Consider the following 15,611-nt stretch of genomic DNA (forward strand, 5'->3'; position numbering starts at 1 on the left):
AAATATATCCTCTAGGCTGTTGTTGGTTTCCCCCTCAGATAAAAGACATTCATAAAGTAAAGGATTCACAGCTTTATGACGACCAATTTATTTGTACATAGGGATTCTGCTGGAATCAAAGACAATCATATAGATTGTTTCAGGATTTTTCTCCTGGACCAAAGCTGGTCAGATAGTCAATTATTAAACCTTCATTTAACTAGGCAATTCAGTTAAGAATTGTACTCATTTATTATTTACAATAACAAAGAAGGAATAAATCGCTTGGGTACTGGACTATTTGTGTACTCAACAGTGCTAGATGGTTGCCTTTGGCAGGATAATAACACGTTGGCTCGAGCAGAAACAGACAGGCAACCCAGGCTAGAATACAGACCAGTATTATACAGTATGTATACATCACGTGAAGGAAAAGTTATTTATAGAAGCAAACCAGGAGGAACAGAAGAGAGCAGCTGAGTTTATAGCAGAGAGTTGACAGCGTAACTACGGGTCCTGGTAGAGAGCAGGTGGAAGCACCAGGTGTCAAAAGATGGGGGAAAGTATTAGTGCCATTCCTCATTGGTCGAGTGTTCTGATTGGTTTACCTGGGTATGGTGGCCTAGGAGGGACAGGGGGACAGAGCAACTTTCCCACAGTGTCAGAGAACTGTGTGTTGTTGACCTCTTTTACACTGTCTAGACTCCAGCTACTGAAGGTGGGTCTCACTACGTTGGTGTACAAACATATAGACAGACATGCATCAATCACTGCTCATTGGGTTACAACACAACACATCAGAACACAGCAGATGATGTAGACCAGAATCTAGATCTATATTAGAAATGTAATCATAGTGGATAACAGGAAATGTAATAACAGAGGTAGGGATTAGTGTCTGTTGTTGTAACTGATGATTTATGACACAGTTACTACATTTCAAGCCTAAATATAAAGCATTGTCAGATGGCAAATTGACAGACTGCACCTTTTAAATTTGTTGGCGTGGCAAATAGCCTAGCGGTTAGAGAGTTGGGCCAGTAACCGAAAGGTTGCTAGTTAGAATCCCAGAAAAGGTGGAGAATTTTTTTTTTTGAGTCAATGTGTCCTTGAGCAAGGCACTTCATCCTAATTGCTCCATGATCCCCGTTGAATGGCAGACCTGGGGTGTGACCCCGCTCTCCGAGGGTGTCTCAGAGAGAGTGGGATATGCAAAAATGAATTTCCAATTAATACACACTAATTAATATATGTGTGAAATAGGACAAATACAAGCACCCACCAAATTATGAATTATTATTATTAACAATCACCCGCACCTCAATCTTCTTATGTACTGAATATCATGCAACTGACACATGTTGGTCTTAAACGCTTGCTGTTCTGTTAATGCAGTGAGAGAAATCCCACTGAAAATAACACTTCCCTGTTCTCTCCTGTTAATACGAAGGTGCTCTTCCTGTGCTTAGTTCATTCTTCCACAAACTGGTGTAAAAAAGTAGGTTTGCCTGGTTTGTGCATTTCCACTTGAGCTAAGTGAATACACCTTCAAGTGGCACACCACTGTGCTTGTGGTTTTGACATTGTTTTTTAAATTTTTTACATTTTCTATAAAATACTAATTTCATGAGTTAATTTTCCCTGAACCTCTAACCTTCAGTGAAGTTCACAGAAAGCAATCAAACAGCGGAGCTTTTTTAAATTACACAAGGGCCCTTCCAAACTAGATTTGAAATGCCGCCCCACTGGAATATGTAAAAATATAAAGCGCTTATATAACATACAAAATATACAAAATGGACATCTGTGGATAAAAAAAACTGAGACACATATGCATTTATACATATGCATAGCCTTCTGAAAAGGCATTTCCCATCAACCCTTGGGGAATAAACATGTTTTCACACATTCTGATATTAATAAATAAGAGGCATCAATTTAATGTGTCTGTATCCCAAATGGCACCCTAATGGCCCAGAGCCCCATGGCCCTTGGTCAAATGTAGTGCACTTTATAAGGAATAGGGTGCCATTTGGGATTCCTCACGTGTCTGTTGTTGCCTGTGAATGCTGATGGAGCTGGGAGGGAACAGACCTCGTGGGGAGAGGCTGTCATTGAAGCAGATGTCTACTCTCCAGACAAAGTCTGTCACACTCTCTCCGGTCAGTCTGTCAACTACACTCATGTCCGGACAGACTGATCTCAGAGCTATGATCTCTTTGACTGACTGGAGGATGAGAAGCGACTGTTTAGCAGCACGCTAGTGTCTTGGTACGGCACATAGGCAAGGATACTTTGGTGTTATAATGATTTTGGGCTGATATACACTCATGTACTGGAAAGAGAGATGGAGACAATGACTGAGATGACACACAAGACAATGAGACATGTTTTACCTTTGTCTGGTGCAGAAAGGTTAGGATCACTTCGGGGTAGTGTGGTGTCACCTATTTGATGAGGGGTCGCCCTCTAGAAAAATTAAAACAAGACAGCACAATACTGAAGCTGCAAAATCCATAAAGGAAAGTAAGATATCTTAACTTTGTGGAGTTCAGGTTTAGTCTTAACTTTGAGAAATCCATACTGTGAGTGACATTTCATGCTTGCTGAACAGCTCTTTGGGTTCAAACTGCAGAGATGTTAATAAAAGGTATTAGAACTATACTTTGTCTATTGATTTGTCCGTGTGTGTTCACCTGTGCAGGGTCCAGGGGATTGGGGTAGATGGCACTGACGGGTCTCTCCCTGGAAGAGAGGCAGGAGTTCTCTCTGGAATGCTTGTGTTTGTCCTGCAGCTGGGGAGAACCTGGAGGGAGAGGTGACGAGAGAGGAGAGATTTAGATGTAGATTTTATTGGCAACAGCTAGTCTTCCTGGGGTCCAACTCATAAAGAAAAATACTTTAACATGTACATTCATTTTAAAACATTATCAAAGACCTTACAGTCTTACATGGATACAAACATTACTTAAGCAATAAGGCACGAGGGGGTGTGGTATATTGGCCATATTCCACAAGTTACCGGCTAAATCTATGATGTTAAAATGTCTATTTTACTCTGTTCCATCTGACTGCGCAATCCACTGTCTCATCAGCCCAGCCAGGCAATTTATCAACCTGATCTCCACTATAAAAAGCATCTAGACATTATCTCACATTTCTTTTGGACTAACATTTAGTTTTCAATAGCGGAGATTTGTATAAAGCTTGCGGTCTGTCTCTCCGACATTTGCAACGGGACGAGAGAGAGAGACGCAGCGTTTCATGAATCATTTTTATGGATATATACAAAGAAATGTCAATTGAAAAATAGTCAAACGAAATTAAGTGCAGCTAGTTTGCAGTCTTTCCAGCTTTAGTTTGAAGTTATTGTGTTAGCTGTGTTGTTGGCTAGCTCCTCTGAACCGTGTCCTAACGAGAGAGCACATTTCCTATGCCAGGCGAAATCATGCCTCATTAGCTCATTGTTATGTATGTATCCAAATAAATGTCACTAGAAAACAGCTTAAACAAATGTAGCTACTGTTATTCTGTCTGGCTGCACTGTTTGACGTGACTAAGTTAGTCGTAGTTGACTAGCTAGCAAGCATGGGATAAGAACGTTGCCAGCCAGTATGGCAATGGAACATTTAGAATGAACGACTGGGTCGAGGCCATAGATACAGAACAAAAAGAGTGAACGACTGGGTCGCGTCTCTGGTAACCGAACCAATAGAACGAACGACCTGCCGGCTCGGGTAGCAACCTTAGATTTGTGTCGGGAATATTATCTTGTGGAAGGATGAAATTATATGAATAAATTCATCAAAATAAAGTAATAAAAATATGTCAATCATTATTTGAATATGTTGATAACCGCCAGAGAAGCCGGTGTTTGGAGGATATATTGGCACAGTTCCACTTGGTCTCGGACCTAACAACACCCCTGCCAATATCTCCTCCAAACACCGGCTTCTCAGCCATTATCACTTAAATAAACTGGTTACCAACGCAATTAGAGCAGTATAAATACCCATGGTTTACAGACTGATATACCACGGCTGTCAGCCAATCAGCATTCAGGGCTCGAACTACCCAGTTTATAATACATATTAGAGGATGACAAATAATCGTCTGAACTGATATATTGGGACGATGTTGGCCTTTTCTAGCCTATCTCTATCGGCTTTGCTGGTAGCAGCAGCTTTGCTATGTAGAGGGACTATGTCACCCGAAGTTAGCTCATTCTACAAAAGAAAGGTGCAGTATTGAGAAATGGGTGAATTGACAAAGTGACCAAAATCGAACTTCTGTTGCAAATATTAGTTTAATTAATTCACTAATAATAAAGGCTCGTGTCGACATGCCCGGAGAAGCATGCTATAAGCAAGCCAGCTAAGCAGATAGCTATGTGACCAGTTTGTGACGATTACAATAACCCTTTCGTCTGTGATGTTAGCTAGCTAGCTATATTAGCTACTATGCTAGTTAGCTGGCTAGATAAACATGGTGCTAAGATATCAGATTGGAGCTAATAGCAGAGAGGAAGAGGAAGAGAGAGGCTCAACTCGGCCGAAAATCTGTCCCCCTCCAGCAGGTGGCGTTTTAATCTTTGTTTTGCCCACCAAGCAAGGAAGTTTTTGTATTGAGGTCAATGAGTGTCGAATTTGGTCAACAAAAACATGTATGGCTTTTTTTCTACGTAAGGTTAATTTGATCTAATTGATGTTTCGTAATGCTTAAGTTTTTACGAGTGTACTGATACAAGTACGACACGTGACATTCTGGCAACTTTGAGAAAAAAAACACTTTATATCGGAGTTACCTTGAGATAACTATGCATATTCATGGCATGAGGCTAGTAGCATAGCATCTCACTCCATTGAATACAGGCGGTTGTGTAATCAACCCTCATCGAAGATTCTAAAAATGATTACAATTATGAGATGTATCCACCAATCCAAAGAAAGGATATGTGGGAGTTACAGCCCACCGTGCCGCTTTGTGGACAATTATTGTTAGGGCGGAAGACACGTACTGTATCTTGTCAGCATATCCATTATCTTTGCTAAGAGCCAATGTAGCTAGCTAGTGTTAGCTGGTTCTCATTTTTGAACACGCAGCATTTTCAGCAACGTGCCATCTGACTTGCGGTGTAACATTAGCTATTTACGGGTGTGCTAATCTGACCAGCAGCCATCGGATCCCTAAACTGACAGTTAATAGTAGGAAGTAGACGCTTGTCATAATAAGGAGAAGTAGTGAAGTGGGAAGTGTTTTAAAATGCCTAATGGGCAGACTTGAGACAGAACATGCATTGTCGTTTCCACTTTCTTCCTACCCTCACTCTCCTTGTTAGATATTATGCACATTTATAGCAAGTACACAGCTCCAAGTGATATGAGTGATGGAGAGAGACGCAAGGAGATGGGAGAAGGAGTGGAGTTACGGCCTCGCTCTATCCAATCGTAGCAGTACGATGAAGTGACATTATAAATATGCTTTAACTAGGTTACCTAGATCAGATAGGGGAGAGGCGTTGTGTTATTTGTTTTGTTGGGGAGAGAGTGCGAGAGACCGAGGGAAAGGAAGAGGGAGGGAGTGTGAGAATAGGTGTTAAACCAATGATGACACAAAAAACACAAGTTCAAAAGGTGGTCTTGTTAGACGAGCGAGACACACAAATAAACGAGCATAGAAGCTGGTAGTCAACAACTATCGACCAACCAACAGCTCCCCGTTTCACATCCTCCACCCTGGCTGTTTCCACCTCACTAACCTCAGCACATAAAATACCTGTCCTGCTGGGCTGGCTGTCACACTGTGGTGGCACCAGACACTCATTCCAGGGATAAACTGACTAACACACACACACACACACACACACACACACACACACAGTAATGATTACAGCCATTCACTGGCTGCCCATAGATCCTTTTCCATTACACATTATATGGAAATTAGCTTTAGAATGGGAATCATATGGGAATGAGATGAGCATCTTACAGGCAGTTCAGTTTGCTGTACTTCTCTAAACACTTTATGGTCCTGGCAGTGGCTTTATAGGGGTCCTTCTGGTTGCACAGGATGCCAAGAGGAGTGTATAGGCATCCAGAAATCTCTCCATATATTCTTATGCGTATGATCTGCATCAGGCAGAAACACATGAGAGTGTCTGAGCGATGGGGAGATGAGATGAGTCACAATCCTCTAAAGAACCTCCTAACCTGGCTGTGGTTAAAAGCCTCTCAGAGGACTTCGAGACATTCTCTATGGGTTCACAGGCGTAATCAACAATGCGCCCTCTCACGATGTCCTTTGTCTCTCCATTTCATCTTGCATTTCTCAATCAAACAATCCTTTTGTTTTCACCAATCTAACTACATCACATTTCTCTCCTTCTCACTCTTTCTTTCTGCCTGTCTACTTTCATCTCTTTTGTCGTTTGGTTGATTTTGGATAGGGACAAGTACAAACACATTGACACATTGAACAAACAATCGTCCCACGGATGTTTCCATCTTATGCTAATGTCCGAGAGCCGTCCCCTAGAATGTCTCTTATGGAAACAAAAGGAACGAAAAGCCATGCATATTCAAATAAAATCCCATTTAAATCACATATCAGTACATTATCACAATTATATGCAGTATTGTCATTGTGGTGGCAGAATTTGGGGTGAGCGGTTGTAACTTCTCAAGGGGATTTGTTCTGTGTTGGACTGTGATTGTTATGCCTTTTCATAGAGTCCTGATATGTCTGCACTCTGACACAAGGCCATTGTGTTCCCGGAACGGCTGCTTGCATTAAATAACTCTTGCGTACACTATATGATTGTATCATCACCTCCCACTTGTATAAGGGGCATGTAACATTTTACTCTTGGAGTTCATCCCCGTGAAATCAGAGATAGGATCTCCCCTGCAGCTGCTCGCCTCGAGATAGTTTCTATTATACAATTAAATAGTCTCTGCCTTCATCTTTGGATCAAATGTTAGACCACAAGTAGAAGCACCGCGCAAATGTCCTACGTGTTGACCAACGTGGAAGGCGGTACGAGGGCCTTAACGCGTCTGTTGAGAACACACGGCAGCTCATACATGGTTGCACTGTTGGAGCTGTAAGCAACCCAGCCTTTGGTGTTTCTTTTGAATGCATGAAATGTTCATGATCTTCTGACGAAGTGTTCCCTGCATGTGAGGAGGAGGACTGGCCAATAGACAGTTAGACAGTTTTATAGGGATATTTAGAGGGACCCTGGTTTCAACTGGAGGCCCCTCTGGTGGACGTTTCAAGCCGTTGCAGCTTCGGCATGCGTTTGGTCAGGGATTTAGGCGCAAAAACCATTGAGACACTTAAAACACAAGATTCCCATTTGCAAATTTGATGGAGAGTTCAACACTTTTCAAGACGTGACGATGGATGGTAGCGTATGTGCTTTCGGTCCAGGATTTTCAGTGCAAGGTTGTACAGAGACTCTAGGGGTCTCAGCACTGGCTGGCTGGCCTGGAACCAGGATGTTATACAGTAGAACACGTGAGAGAACACCACTGCATGTAAGAATAAGAAGACACGGTCGAGAGGCAGACACTTCTTATTCATGTGAAACAGTGGCGGTTTGCTTTGACGCTTCTACCGATCTTTTAGTGGGTCCAGGCTGATCGACAGATATTTCACCACGCCGACTTGTTCAATGGTCTCTCCTTTGATGCTGACAGAGAGTGACGCAATTGGTCTGAGAAATTGAAGGCGGGGAGTTTGGAGAACAGAACACTGTGATTAACTGTGTCAAAGGACTTTTTCATGTCATGGAAGACTGCTCCGACCACATTTCCCTTATCTAGTGATTCCTTGATGTTCTCGAGTGGTACAACGTTTTCGTTTCAGTGAAGTATTTTGGTCTGAATACAGATTGTTCCCAGTGCAAGTACTGATACTATTTCAGATATGATATGAGCTGTTTATCCTCTCACTCTCTGTCTCTCACTCTCTTTCTAGAGAGGATATTTTTCTCCCAATGTTTTTCTTTCACAGTCATATTTGTTTTCAGTTTTGGGGAAGAAAATTGCCTGTATGTCTGCAAAGTCCTCGCAGCGTAAAAGGAAATGCAGCTCTGTCTCGACCTCTCTTTGAGGGCAGAGTGTGCACAGCCTGTCCTCTCTGGGTAGCCAGATCTGCCTGTGATGGCCGGTCTCTATGGCCAGGCTGTGTTCATTGAGTCTGTACATAGAAAACTGAGAAAAACACTGCTCTATCAGTTACAGTGGTCACCATGCCACCGAGTGTCTGAGGCCAAAAAGCATTCAACCGTGTTTTGGGTTATTGTGGTGTCTTTCCAATAAGTGATATATTTTTATTTTTGTTCTTCATCGGGTTCAACCCCCCACCACCCCACCCCTCCCTCCCCTCTCTCTCTGCTCATCTTACCTCTGTTGCTGGACGGAGCAGAGCTGGTCACGTTGGGAGAGGCAGAATGATTGGAGCTGAGGCTCGAGGTAGATGGGCTGGGCTGCAGGGACAAACAACTACATCAGCAACATCACTGACAAGTTAAGAATTATAGACAGCCAGGATCGTGTGGGGGAGTGAAATTATCCAAATCTAGTTTAGATCGTTGCCTTTCTCAAGTGAGTTTTTGCAAACACCAACAAAAAAAGGAATTCACTGAAAAAGGGTGGTTGAGGGTAAATTCAATTGGAATTGAACCTGCATGTTGAAGACTTCGTCAGAGCTTTCCGACTGCCCTGTGATGTTGCTCACTTCATTGGAGGCCTGAGAGGACAGCGATGATGACGAGTAGCGGTTGACAGCCGGGTAGGTGAGGGGACTGATCAAACATGACAGACAGACACAGACAGACAGACAGACAGACAGACAGACAGACAGACAGACAGACAGACAGACAGACAGACAGACAGACAGACAGACAGACAGACAGACAGACAGACAGACAGACAGACAGACAGACAGACAGACAGACAGACAGACAGACAGACAGACCAGTTACTTTCAGAGTTTGGTTGAGCATTCATCTGACATAATACCATATGGTTCTGATAAAAAGGCCCATTATCTCTCCTTAAATCAAGTTGTAACTGCTAGTGCATTTTACATTTGCAAGATGTCGACTTAAGAGGACAGTAAAAACTCAGTGAGAGAAATGTCAGTGACAGATTGAGGCTGGGTGTGCGTGTGTGTGTGCGTGTGTGTGTCCCTCTGGGCAGTGTAGGTTTGTGCCCCTTTACGCTCAATGGAGGTAGGATGTCACAGGTAGAGAATGGCAGGATCACTGAGCACACACACACAATTTGTCCACTAGCCTGGCAACACACACACACACACACACACACACACACACACACACACACACACACACACACACACACACACCATATGGTGCCAAACCAGGGAGTGAGAAAGAGGAGAGAGGAGCGAGAGATAGAGAGAGAGTGAGCTAAAGAGTATAGGATGGTGCAGACAGAGAGGGAGAGGAAAGAAGAGAGTATGGGAGTGAAAAGAGGAAGAGCCAGAAGAAGAAAAGGGAGAAGGCGAAAGGAAGAGTGGAAAGAACAGAGAGAGAAAGAGACGAGGACAGTGTTTCTCACCTGCGTCTGGCCACCACGCGAGCGCCATCCGGGCTGATGATGTTGGGGACTGAGTTCCTGCATGAACTACGCGGGCTGCCATTGGTGAAGTGCACGGGGCTGGCGCGCACATACGCCGGAAACTCCTGGGGTGGGGATTAGAGAGAAGGGCAAACGGAGGGAGAAGGAGAAGAGGAAGGGGAGGAGAAAACATGTAATTCGCATATTGTTTATGCTAGCATGAGTTATGGTTGTGCTGATGCAGGTTTGATGAAGGTCAATTTGAGGATTTGACAGGTGGTGCTCCTGTTGTGTGTCCTTCACTAACCTGGATCCCCAGACTAGACTTCATCACATGAAACTGGTCCACCAGCTTCTTGTGTAGAGGTCGCATGTCCTGAGGGACAAACTTCTCGTGTACGGCCAGGCCGTACTCCAGGATGTGAGCCTAGAGGGGGGAGGCGGAGACGGTGCATTTCCTTTATTAACGTCGATCTCTTCCAGATCAAATATCATCACAAAACTGTAGCAGTTCTCCTATTAAAGTAGGCCTAGTGTTTTCCAACATTGGAAACTGACCTGCTCGAACATAAGTTCTCTTAGTCGTCCGATCTTCTCCCCGTCCTCAGGGTGATTCACGATGTAGTCCTTCACAAAGAATGCCTGCATGGACACAATTCATTGAATGTTTTCAATTTGTTTGATATCATCAGTTTACTTCATTGTGTCACCATGTTGTCGGTCTGTCGGTCGGACTGTCGGTCGGTCGGACTGTCGGTCGGTCGGACTGTCGGTCGGTCGGTCGGACTGTCGGTCGGACTGTCGGTCGGTCGGACTGTCTGTCGGTCGGACTGTCTGTCGGTCCGTCGGACTGTCTGTCGGTCGGTCGGACTGTCTGTCGGTCGGTCGGACTGTCTGTCGGACTGTCTGTCGGTCGGACTGTCTGTCGGTCGGACTGTCTGTCGGTCGGACTGTCGGTCGGTCGGACTGTCGGTCGGTCGGACTGTCGGTCGGTCGGACTGTCGGTCGGTCGGACTGTCGGCCGGTCGGACTGTGTCGGACTGTCTTTTTGTGGGCAAAAGACAAAAAGGAAGAAATAATATTCATAATGTAAACATGTTGCATAATTTTGATCATAAATTAAGTGCATATTCCCTCATGTTGATATTGCAACTCTTGAGATGAGTGAAGATTAGAGCCAAGGCTTTTTAATCTGCGTCACAACAAAATAAAAATAATAAATCAGAAAACGTACAACATCAACTCAAAATCTCTTTAAAAAGCAGGGTTTGGTCTCCATTACAAGGTCTTTGTGGGGGGCTATCTCCAAAGAGACAGAGTGAGATATGGGAGAGCGGGAGAGGGGAGGGGGGGGGGGGACTCAAAAGACTCAAAGGGGAGAGGAGCTCACTGCTTACTTCAAAGCCCCCCAAAACAGGCATGGTCTTATCTGTGTCTACCATCTGAGTGTGCGAGGCAACCTCTACCATAACGCTTGAGAACAATATAACAGCGCTAGCTAGGCTACAGTAACACGCTCATCTCCCGATTGTTATCCTCGACACAGAACACAGCTTCACGACCCCTGCTGTGACGCTGTCAACGCCAGGGTCGATTTGACCCGAAAGAACTGGTGTGAGAGATAGTCCAAATGCCACAGAAATATACATTCAAAAGGAAAGAAGGGACTTATTCCGTCTCAGTGAACCGGATGTATGAATAATACGGTCTGGAAACACTTAGCCAAGGGTGGAAAAATAATCAATATTTGCATCAAATGATACTTTTCTCTGGTGCTGGTTGGACTTGAGATTGGAGGAGAAACTCCAAGTGTCAAGTGACATTGTGAATCATTATAAAACCTCAATTAAAGATGAAACGGCGGCAATAAATAGATATTAAATCAGGCTGGATTCTCCTTCGGGGCTGGAACTATAACCATGAGCAATAAATCGAAATATGAATGCTGATATCGGCTTCATTTATGGCTGAACAAATTGGCATAAAAGTCAATTGCGTTATCCTAATAAAAGGAACTGATTTATGCTGTATTGTGTGCAATTTTCCTCAAGAGAACTCCACGTCAATACCATGGAGCATTAGGCAGACAAAATGCGCATGTATGACATTCTCATTGCCTTCGTGGACAGTATATAGATCACCATTATCTCTCTCTATCGCACACACTTGAAATGGCATTTATAAAATGTATGCATTGAATATCATTGAATATGTACATGAAACCTACTGGATCTAAAACAGTCACGTCATGTAGTCTATAGATTCTGCAGAATCGTATATCATCATATCCTTCATACAATGAGCCTATTGGATCAAAGCTCTGGCAGATAATGTACTTCAAGCAGCAACAGGTGGGCTTTGAGCAAACACAACCGTAGCTAACCTAGCTATTCTCTCCCGGGTCAAACTCATTTCCTACAACATCCTCATCTCTAGCATCATCTCATCATCTCCACCGCCAGTTTTAATAGAGGTGAGAGGTAGTGGCGGTCATGAGGAGAGCAGACCCCTGCTAACTTGGCCCTTGCTGCAAACTCAATACGGCTAGCTGTAGAGATAATGTGAAGTTGCTAAGCAACCGAGAGCCACTGTACAGTACACACAGTTCGCTGGCTGACGCCGGAGGTCTCCTTGAAAAGGAGTGATTATAACTCGGACGCTATAGCACTCCGTGATGGATTTGGAAAGGAAATAAAGGGTTCATTCAACACTTAATTTACAGTACAGAGATTCAGGACATTAACTACTGTATGTATTTTGAAGGAAATATTTCAATGTAAATGGGTGATTTATGCCCTTGAACGTGTCTGAAGGAACTCCTTATTCTATGTATCTGTCGCCGTCTCCGTCTCCGTGTGTCTGTCCGTCTCCGTGTGTCTGTCCGTCTCCGTGTGTCTGTCCGTCTCCGTGTGTCTCTGTCTGTCTGTCCGTCTCCGTGTGTCTCTGTCTGTCTGTCCGTCTCCGTGTGTCTGTCCGTCTCCGTGTGTCTGTCCGTCTCCGTGTGTCTGTCCGTCTCCGTGTGTCTGTCCGTCTCCGTGTGTCTCTGTCTGTCTGTCCGTCTCCGTGTGTCTCTGTCTGTCTGTCCGTCTCCGTGTGTCTCTGTCTGTCTGTCCGTCTCCGTGTGTCTCTGTCTGTCTGTCTCCGTGTGTCTCTGTCTGTCTGTCTCCGTGTGTCTGTCCGTCTCCGTGTGTCTCTGTCTGTCTGTCCGTCTCCGTGTGTCTCTGTCTGTCTGTCCGTCTCTGTCCGTCTCCGTGTGTCTCTGTCTGTCTGTCCGTCTCCGTGTGTCTCTGTCTGTCTGTCCGTCTCCGTGTGTCTCCGTGTGTCTGTCCGTCTCCGTGTGTCTCCGTGTGTCTGTCCGTCTCCGTGTGTCTCTGTCTGTCTGTCCGCCTCCGTGTGTCTGTCCGTCTCCGTGTGTCTGTCCGTCTCCGCGTGTCTGTCCGTCTCCGCGTGTCTGTCCGTCTCCGTGTGTCTCTGTCTGTCTCCGTGTCTGTCCGTCTCAGTGTGTCTCCGTGTGTCTGTCCGTCTCCGTGTGTCTCTGTCTGTCCGTCTCCGTGTGTCTGTCCGTCTCCGTGTCTGTCCGTCTCCGTGTGTCTCTGTCTGTCTGTCCGTCTCCGTGTGTCTCCGTCTGTCTGTCCGTCTCCGTGTGTCTCCGTGTGTCTGTCCGTCTCCATGTGTCTGCCGTCTCCGTGTGTCTCCGTGTGTCTGTCCGTCTCCGTGTGTCTGTCCGTCTCCGTGTGTCTCTGTCTGTCTGTCCGTCTCCGTGTGTCTCTGTCTGTCTGTCTGTCTCCGTGTCTGTCCGTCTCCGTGTGTCTCCGTGTGTCTGTCCGTCTCCGTGTGTCTCTGTCTGTCTGTCTCCGTGTGTCTGTCCGTCTCCGTGTGTCTCTGTCTGTCTGTCTCCGTGTGTCTGTCCGTCTCCGTGTGTCTCTGTCTGTCTGTCCGTCTCCGTGTGTCTGTCCGTCTCCGTGTGTCTGTCCGTCTCCGTGTGTCTCTGTCTGTCTGTCTCCGTGTGTCTCTGTCTGTCTGTCCGTCTCCGTGTGTCTGTCCGTCTCCGTGTGTCTCTGTCTGTCTGTCCGTCTCCGTGTGTCTGTCCGTCTCCGTGTGTCTCTGTCTGTCCGTCCGTCTCTGTCCATCTCCGTGTGTCTCTGTCTGTCTATCCGTCTCCGTGTGTCTGTCCGTCTCCGTGTGTCTGTCCGTCTCCGTGTGTCTCTGTCTGTCTCCGTGTCTGTCCGTCTCCGTGTGTCTCCGTGTGTCTGTCCGTCTCCGTGTGTCTCTGTCTGTCTGTCTCCGTGTGTCTGTCCGTCTCCGTGTGTCTCTGTCTGTCTGTCCGACTCCGTGTGTCTGTCTGTCTCCGTGTGTCTGTCCGTCTCCGTGTGTCTGTCCGTCTCCGTGTGTCTGTCCGTCTCCGTGTGTCTGTCCGTCTCCGTGTGTCTGTCCGTCTCCGTGTGTCTGTCCGTCTCCGTGTGTCTGTCCGTCTCCGTGTGTCTGTCCGTCTCCGTGTGTCTGTCCGTCTCCGTGTGTCTCTGTCTGTCTGTCCGTCTCCGTGTGTCTCTGTCTGTCTGTCCGTCTCCGTGTGTCTCTGTCCGTGTGTCTCTGTCTGTCTGTCCGTCTCCGTGTGTCTGTCCGTCTCCGTGTGTCTGTCCGTCTCCGTGTGTCTGTCCGTCTCCATGTGTCTCTGTCTGTCTGTCTCCGTGTGTCTGTCCGTCTCCGTGTGTCTCTGTCTGTCTGTCCGTCTCCGTGTGTCTGTCCGTCTCCGTGTGTCTGTCCGTCTCCGTGTGTCTCTGTCTGTCTGTCCATCTCCGTGTGTCTCTGTCTGTCTCCGTGTGTCTCTGTCTGTCTGTCTCCGTGTGTCTCTGTCTGTCTGTCCGTCTCCGTGTGTCTGTCCGTCTCCGTGTGTCTGTCCGTCTCCGTGTGTCTCCGTGTGTCTGTCCGTCTCCGTGTGTCTGTCCGTCTCCGTGTGTCTGTCCGTCTCCGTGTGTCTGTCCGTCTCCGTGTGTCTCTGTCTGTCTGTCCGTCTCCGTGTGTCTCTGTCTGTCTGTCCGTCTCCGTGTGTCTCTGTCCGTCTCCGTGTCTCTCTGTCTGTCTGTCCGTCTCCGTGTGTCTGTCCGTCTCCGTGTGTCTGTCCGTCTCCGTGTGTCTGTCCGTCTCCGTGTGTCTGTCCGTCTCCGTGTGTCTGTCCGTCTCTGTCTGTCTGTCCGTCTCCGTGTGTCTCTGTCTGACTGTCCGTCTCCGTGTGTCTCTGTCTGTCTGTCCGTCTCCGTGTGTCTCTGTCTGTCTGTCCGTCTCCGTGTGTCTGTCCGTATCCGTGTGTCTGTCCGTATCCGTGTGTCTGTCCGTCTCCGTGTGTCTCTGTCTGTCTGTCCGTCTCCGTGTGTCTGTCCGTCTCCGTGTGTCTGTCTGTCCGTCTCCGTGTGTCTGTCTGTCCGTCTCTGTGTGTCTGTCTGTCTGTCTGTCCGTCTCCCTGTGTCTGTCTGTCTGTCCGTCTCCCTGTCTGTCTCCGTGTGTCTGTCCGTCTCCGTGTGTCTGTCCGTCTCCGTGTGTCTGTCCGTCTCCGTGTGTCTCTGTCTGTCTGTCCGTCTCCGTGTGTCTCTGTCTGTCTGTCCGTCTCCGTGTGTCTCTGTCTGTCTGTCCGTCTCCGTGTGTCTCTGTCTGTCTGTCTCCGTGTGTCTCTGTCTGTCTGTCTCCGTGTGTCTCTGTCTGTCTGTCTCCGTGTGTCTGTCCGTCTCCGTGTGTCTGTCCGTCTCAGTGTGTCTGTCCGTCTCCGTGTGTCTCTGTCTGTCTGTCTCCGTGTGTCTGTCCGTCTCCGTGTGTCCGTCCGTCTCCGTGTGTCTCTGTCTGTCTCCGTGTGTCTGTCCGTCTCCGTGTGTCTCTGTCTGTCTGTCTCCGCGTGTCTGTCCGTCTCCGTGTGTCTGTCCGTCTCCGTGTGTCTCTGTCTGTCTGTCCGTCTCCGTGTGTCTGTCCGTCTCCGTGTGTCTCTGTCTGTCCGTCTCCGTGTGTCTGTCCGTCTCCGTGTGTCTCTGTCTGTCCGTCTCCGTGTGTCTGTCCGTC

At 46.8% G+C, this 15,611-nt stretch overlaps 1 protein-coding gene across 3 annotated transcripts in view; it reads right to left on the reverse strand.

Annotated features, from left to right (window-relative positions):
- Positions 1 to 15,611, reverse strand: part of LOC115106945 (dedicator of cytokinesis protein 4-like) — a 159,970-nt gene that overhangs the window by 14,946 nt on the left and 129,413 nt on the right. For 2 of the 3 annotated variants that reach the window (XM_065008176.1, XM_029630202.2), the window contains 8 exons: positions 10,125 to 10,208; positions 9,874 to 9,993; positions 9,567 to 9,691; positions 8,668 to 8,788; positions 8,389 to 8,470; positions 2,676 to 2,785; positions 2,376 to 2,448; positions 588 to 707 (listed from right to left, as the gene is read on the reverse strand). In XM_065008176.1, coding sequence (XP_064864248.1) covers positions 588 to 707; positions 2,376 to 2,448; positions 2,676 to 2,785; positions 8,389 to 8,470; positions 8,668 to 8,788; positions 9,567 to 9,691; positions 9,874 to 9,993; positions 10,125 to 10,208 — 835 coding nt within the window. The remainder of the gene's footprint in view (positions 1 to 587; positions 708 to 2,375; positions 2,449 to 2,675; positions 2,786 to 8,388; positions 8,471 to 8,667; positions 8,789 to 9,566; positions 9,692 to 9,873; positions 9,994 to 10,124; positions 10,209 to 15,611) is intronic. The other variant, XM_029630201.2, reaches the window with a different exon arrangement.

This window comes from Oncorhynchus nerka, linkage group LG23 (assembly GCF_034236695.1).
Source record: "Oncorhynchus nerka isolate Pitt River linkage group LG23, Oner_Uvic_2.0, whole genome shotgun sequence".
In the NCBI taxonomy this organism is placed as follows: Eukaryota; Metazoa; Chordata; class Actinopteri; order Salmoniformes; family Salmonidae; genus Oncorhynchus; species Oncorhynchus nerka.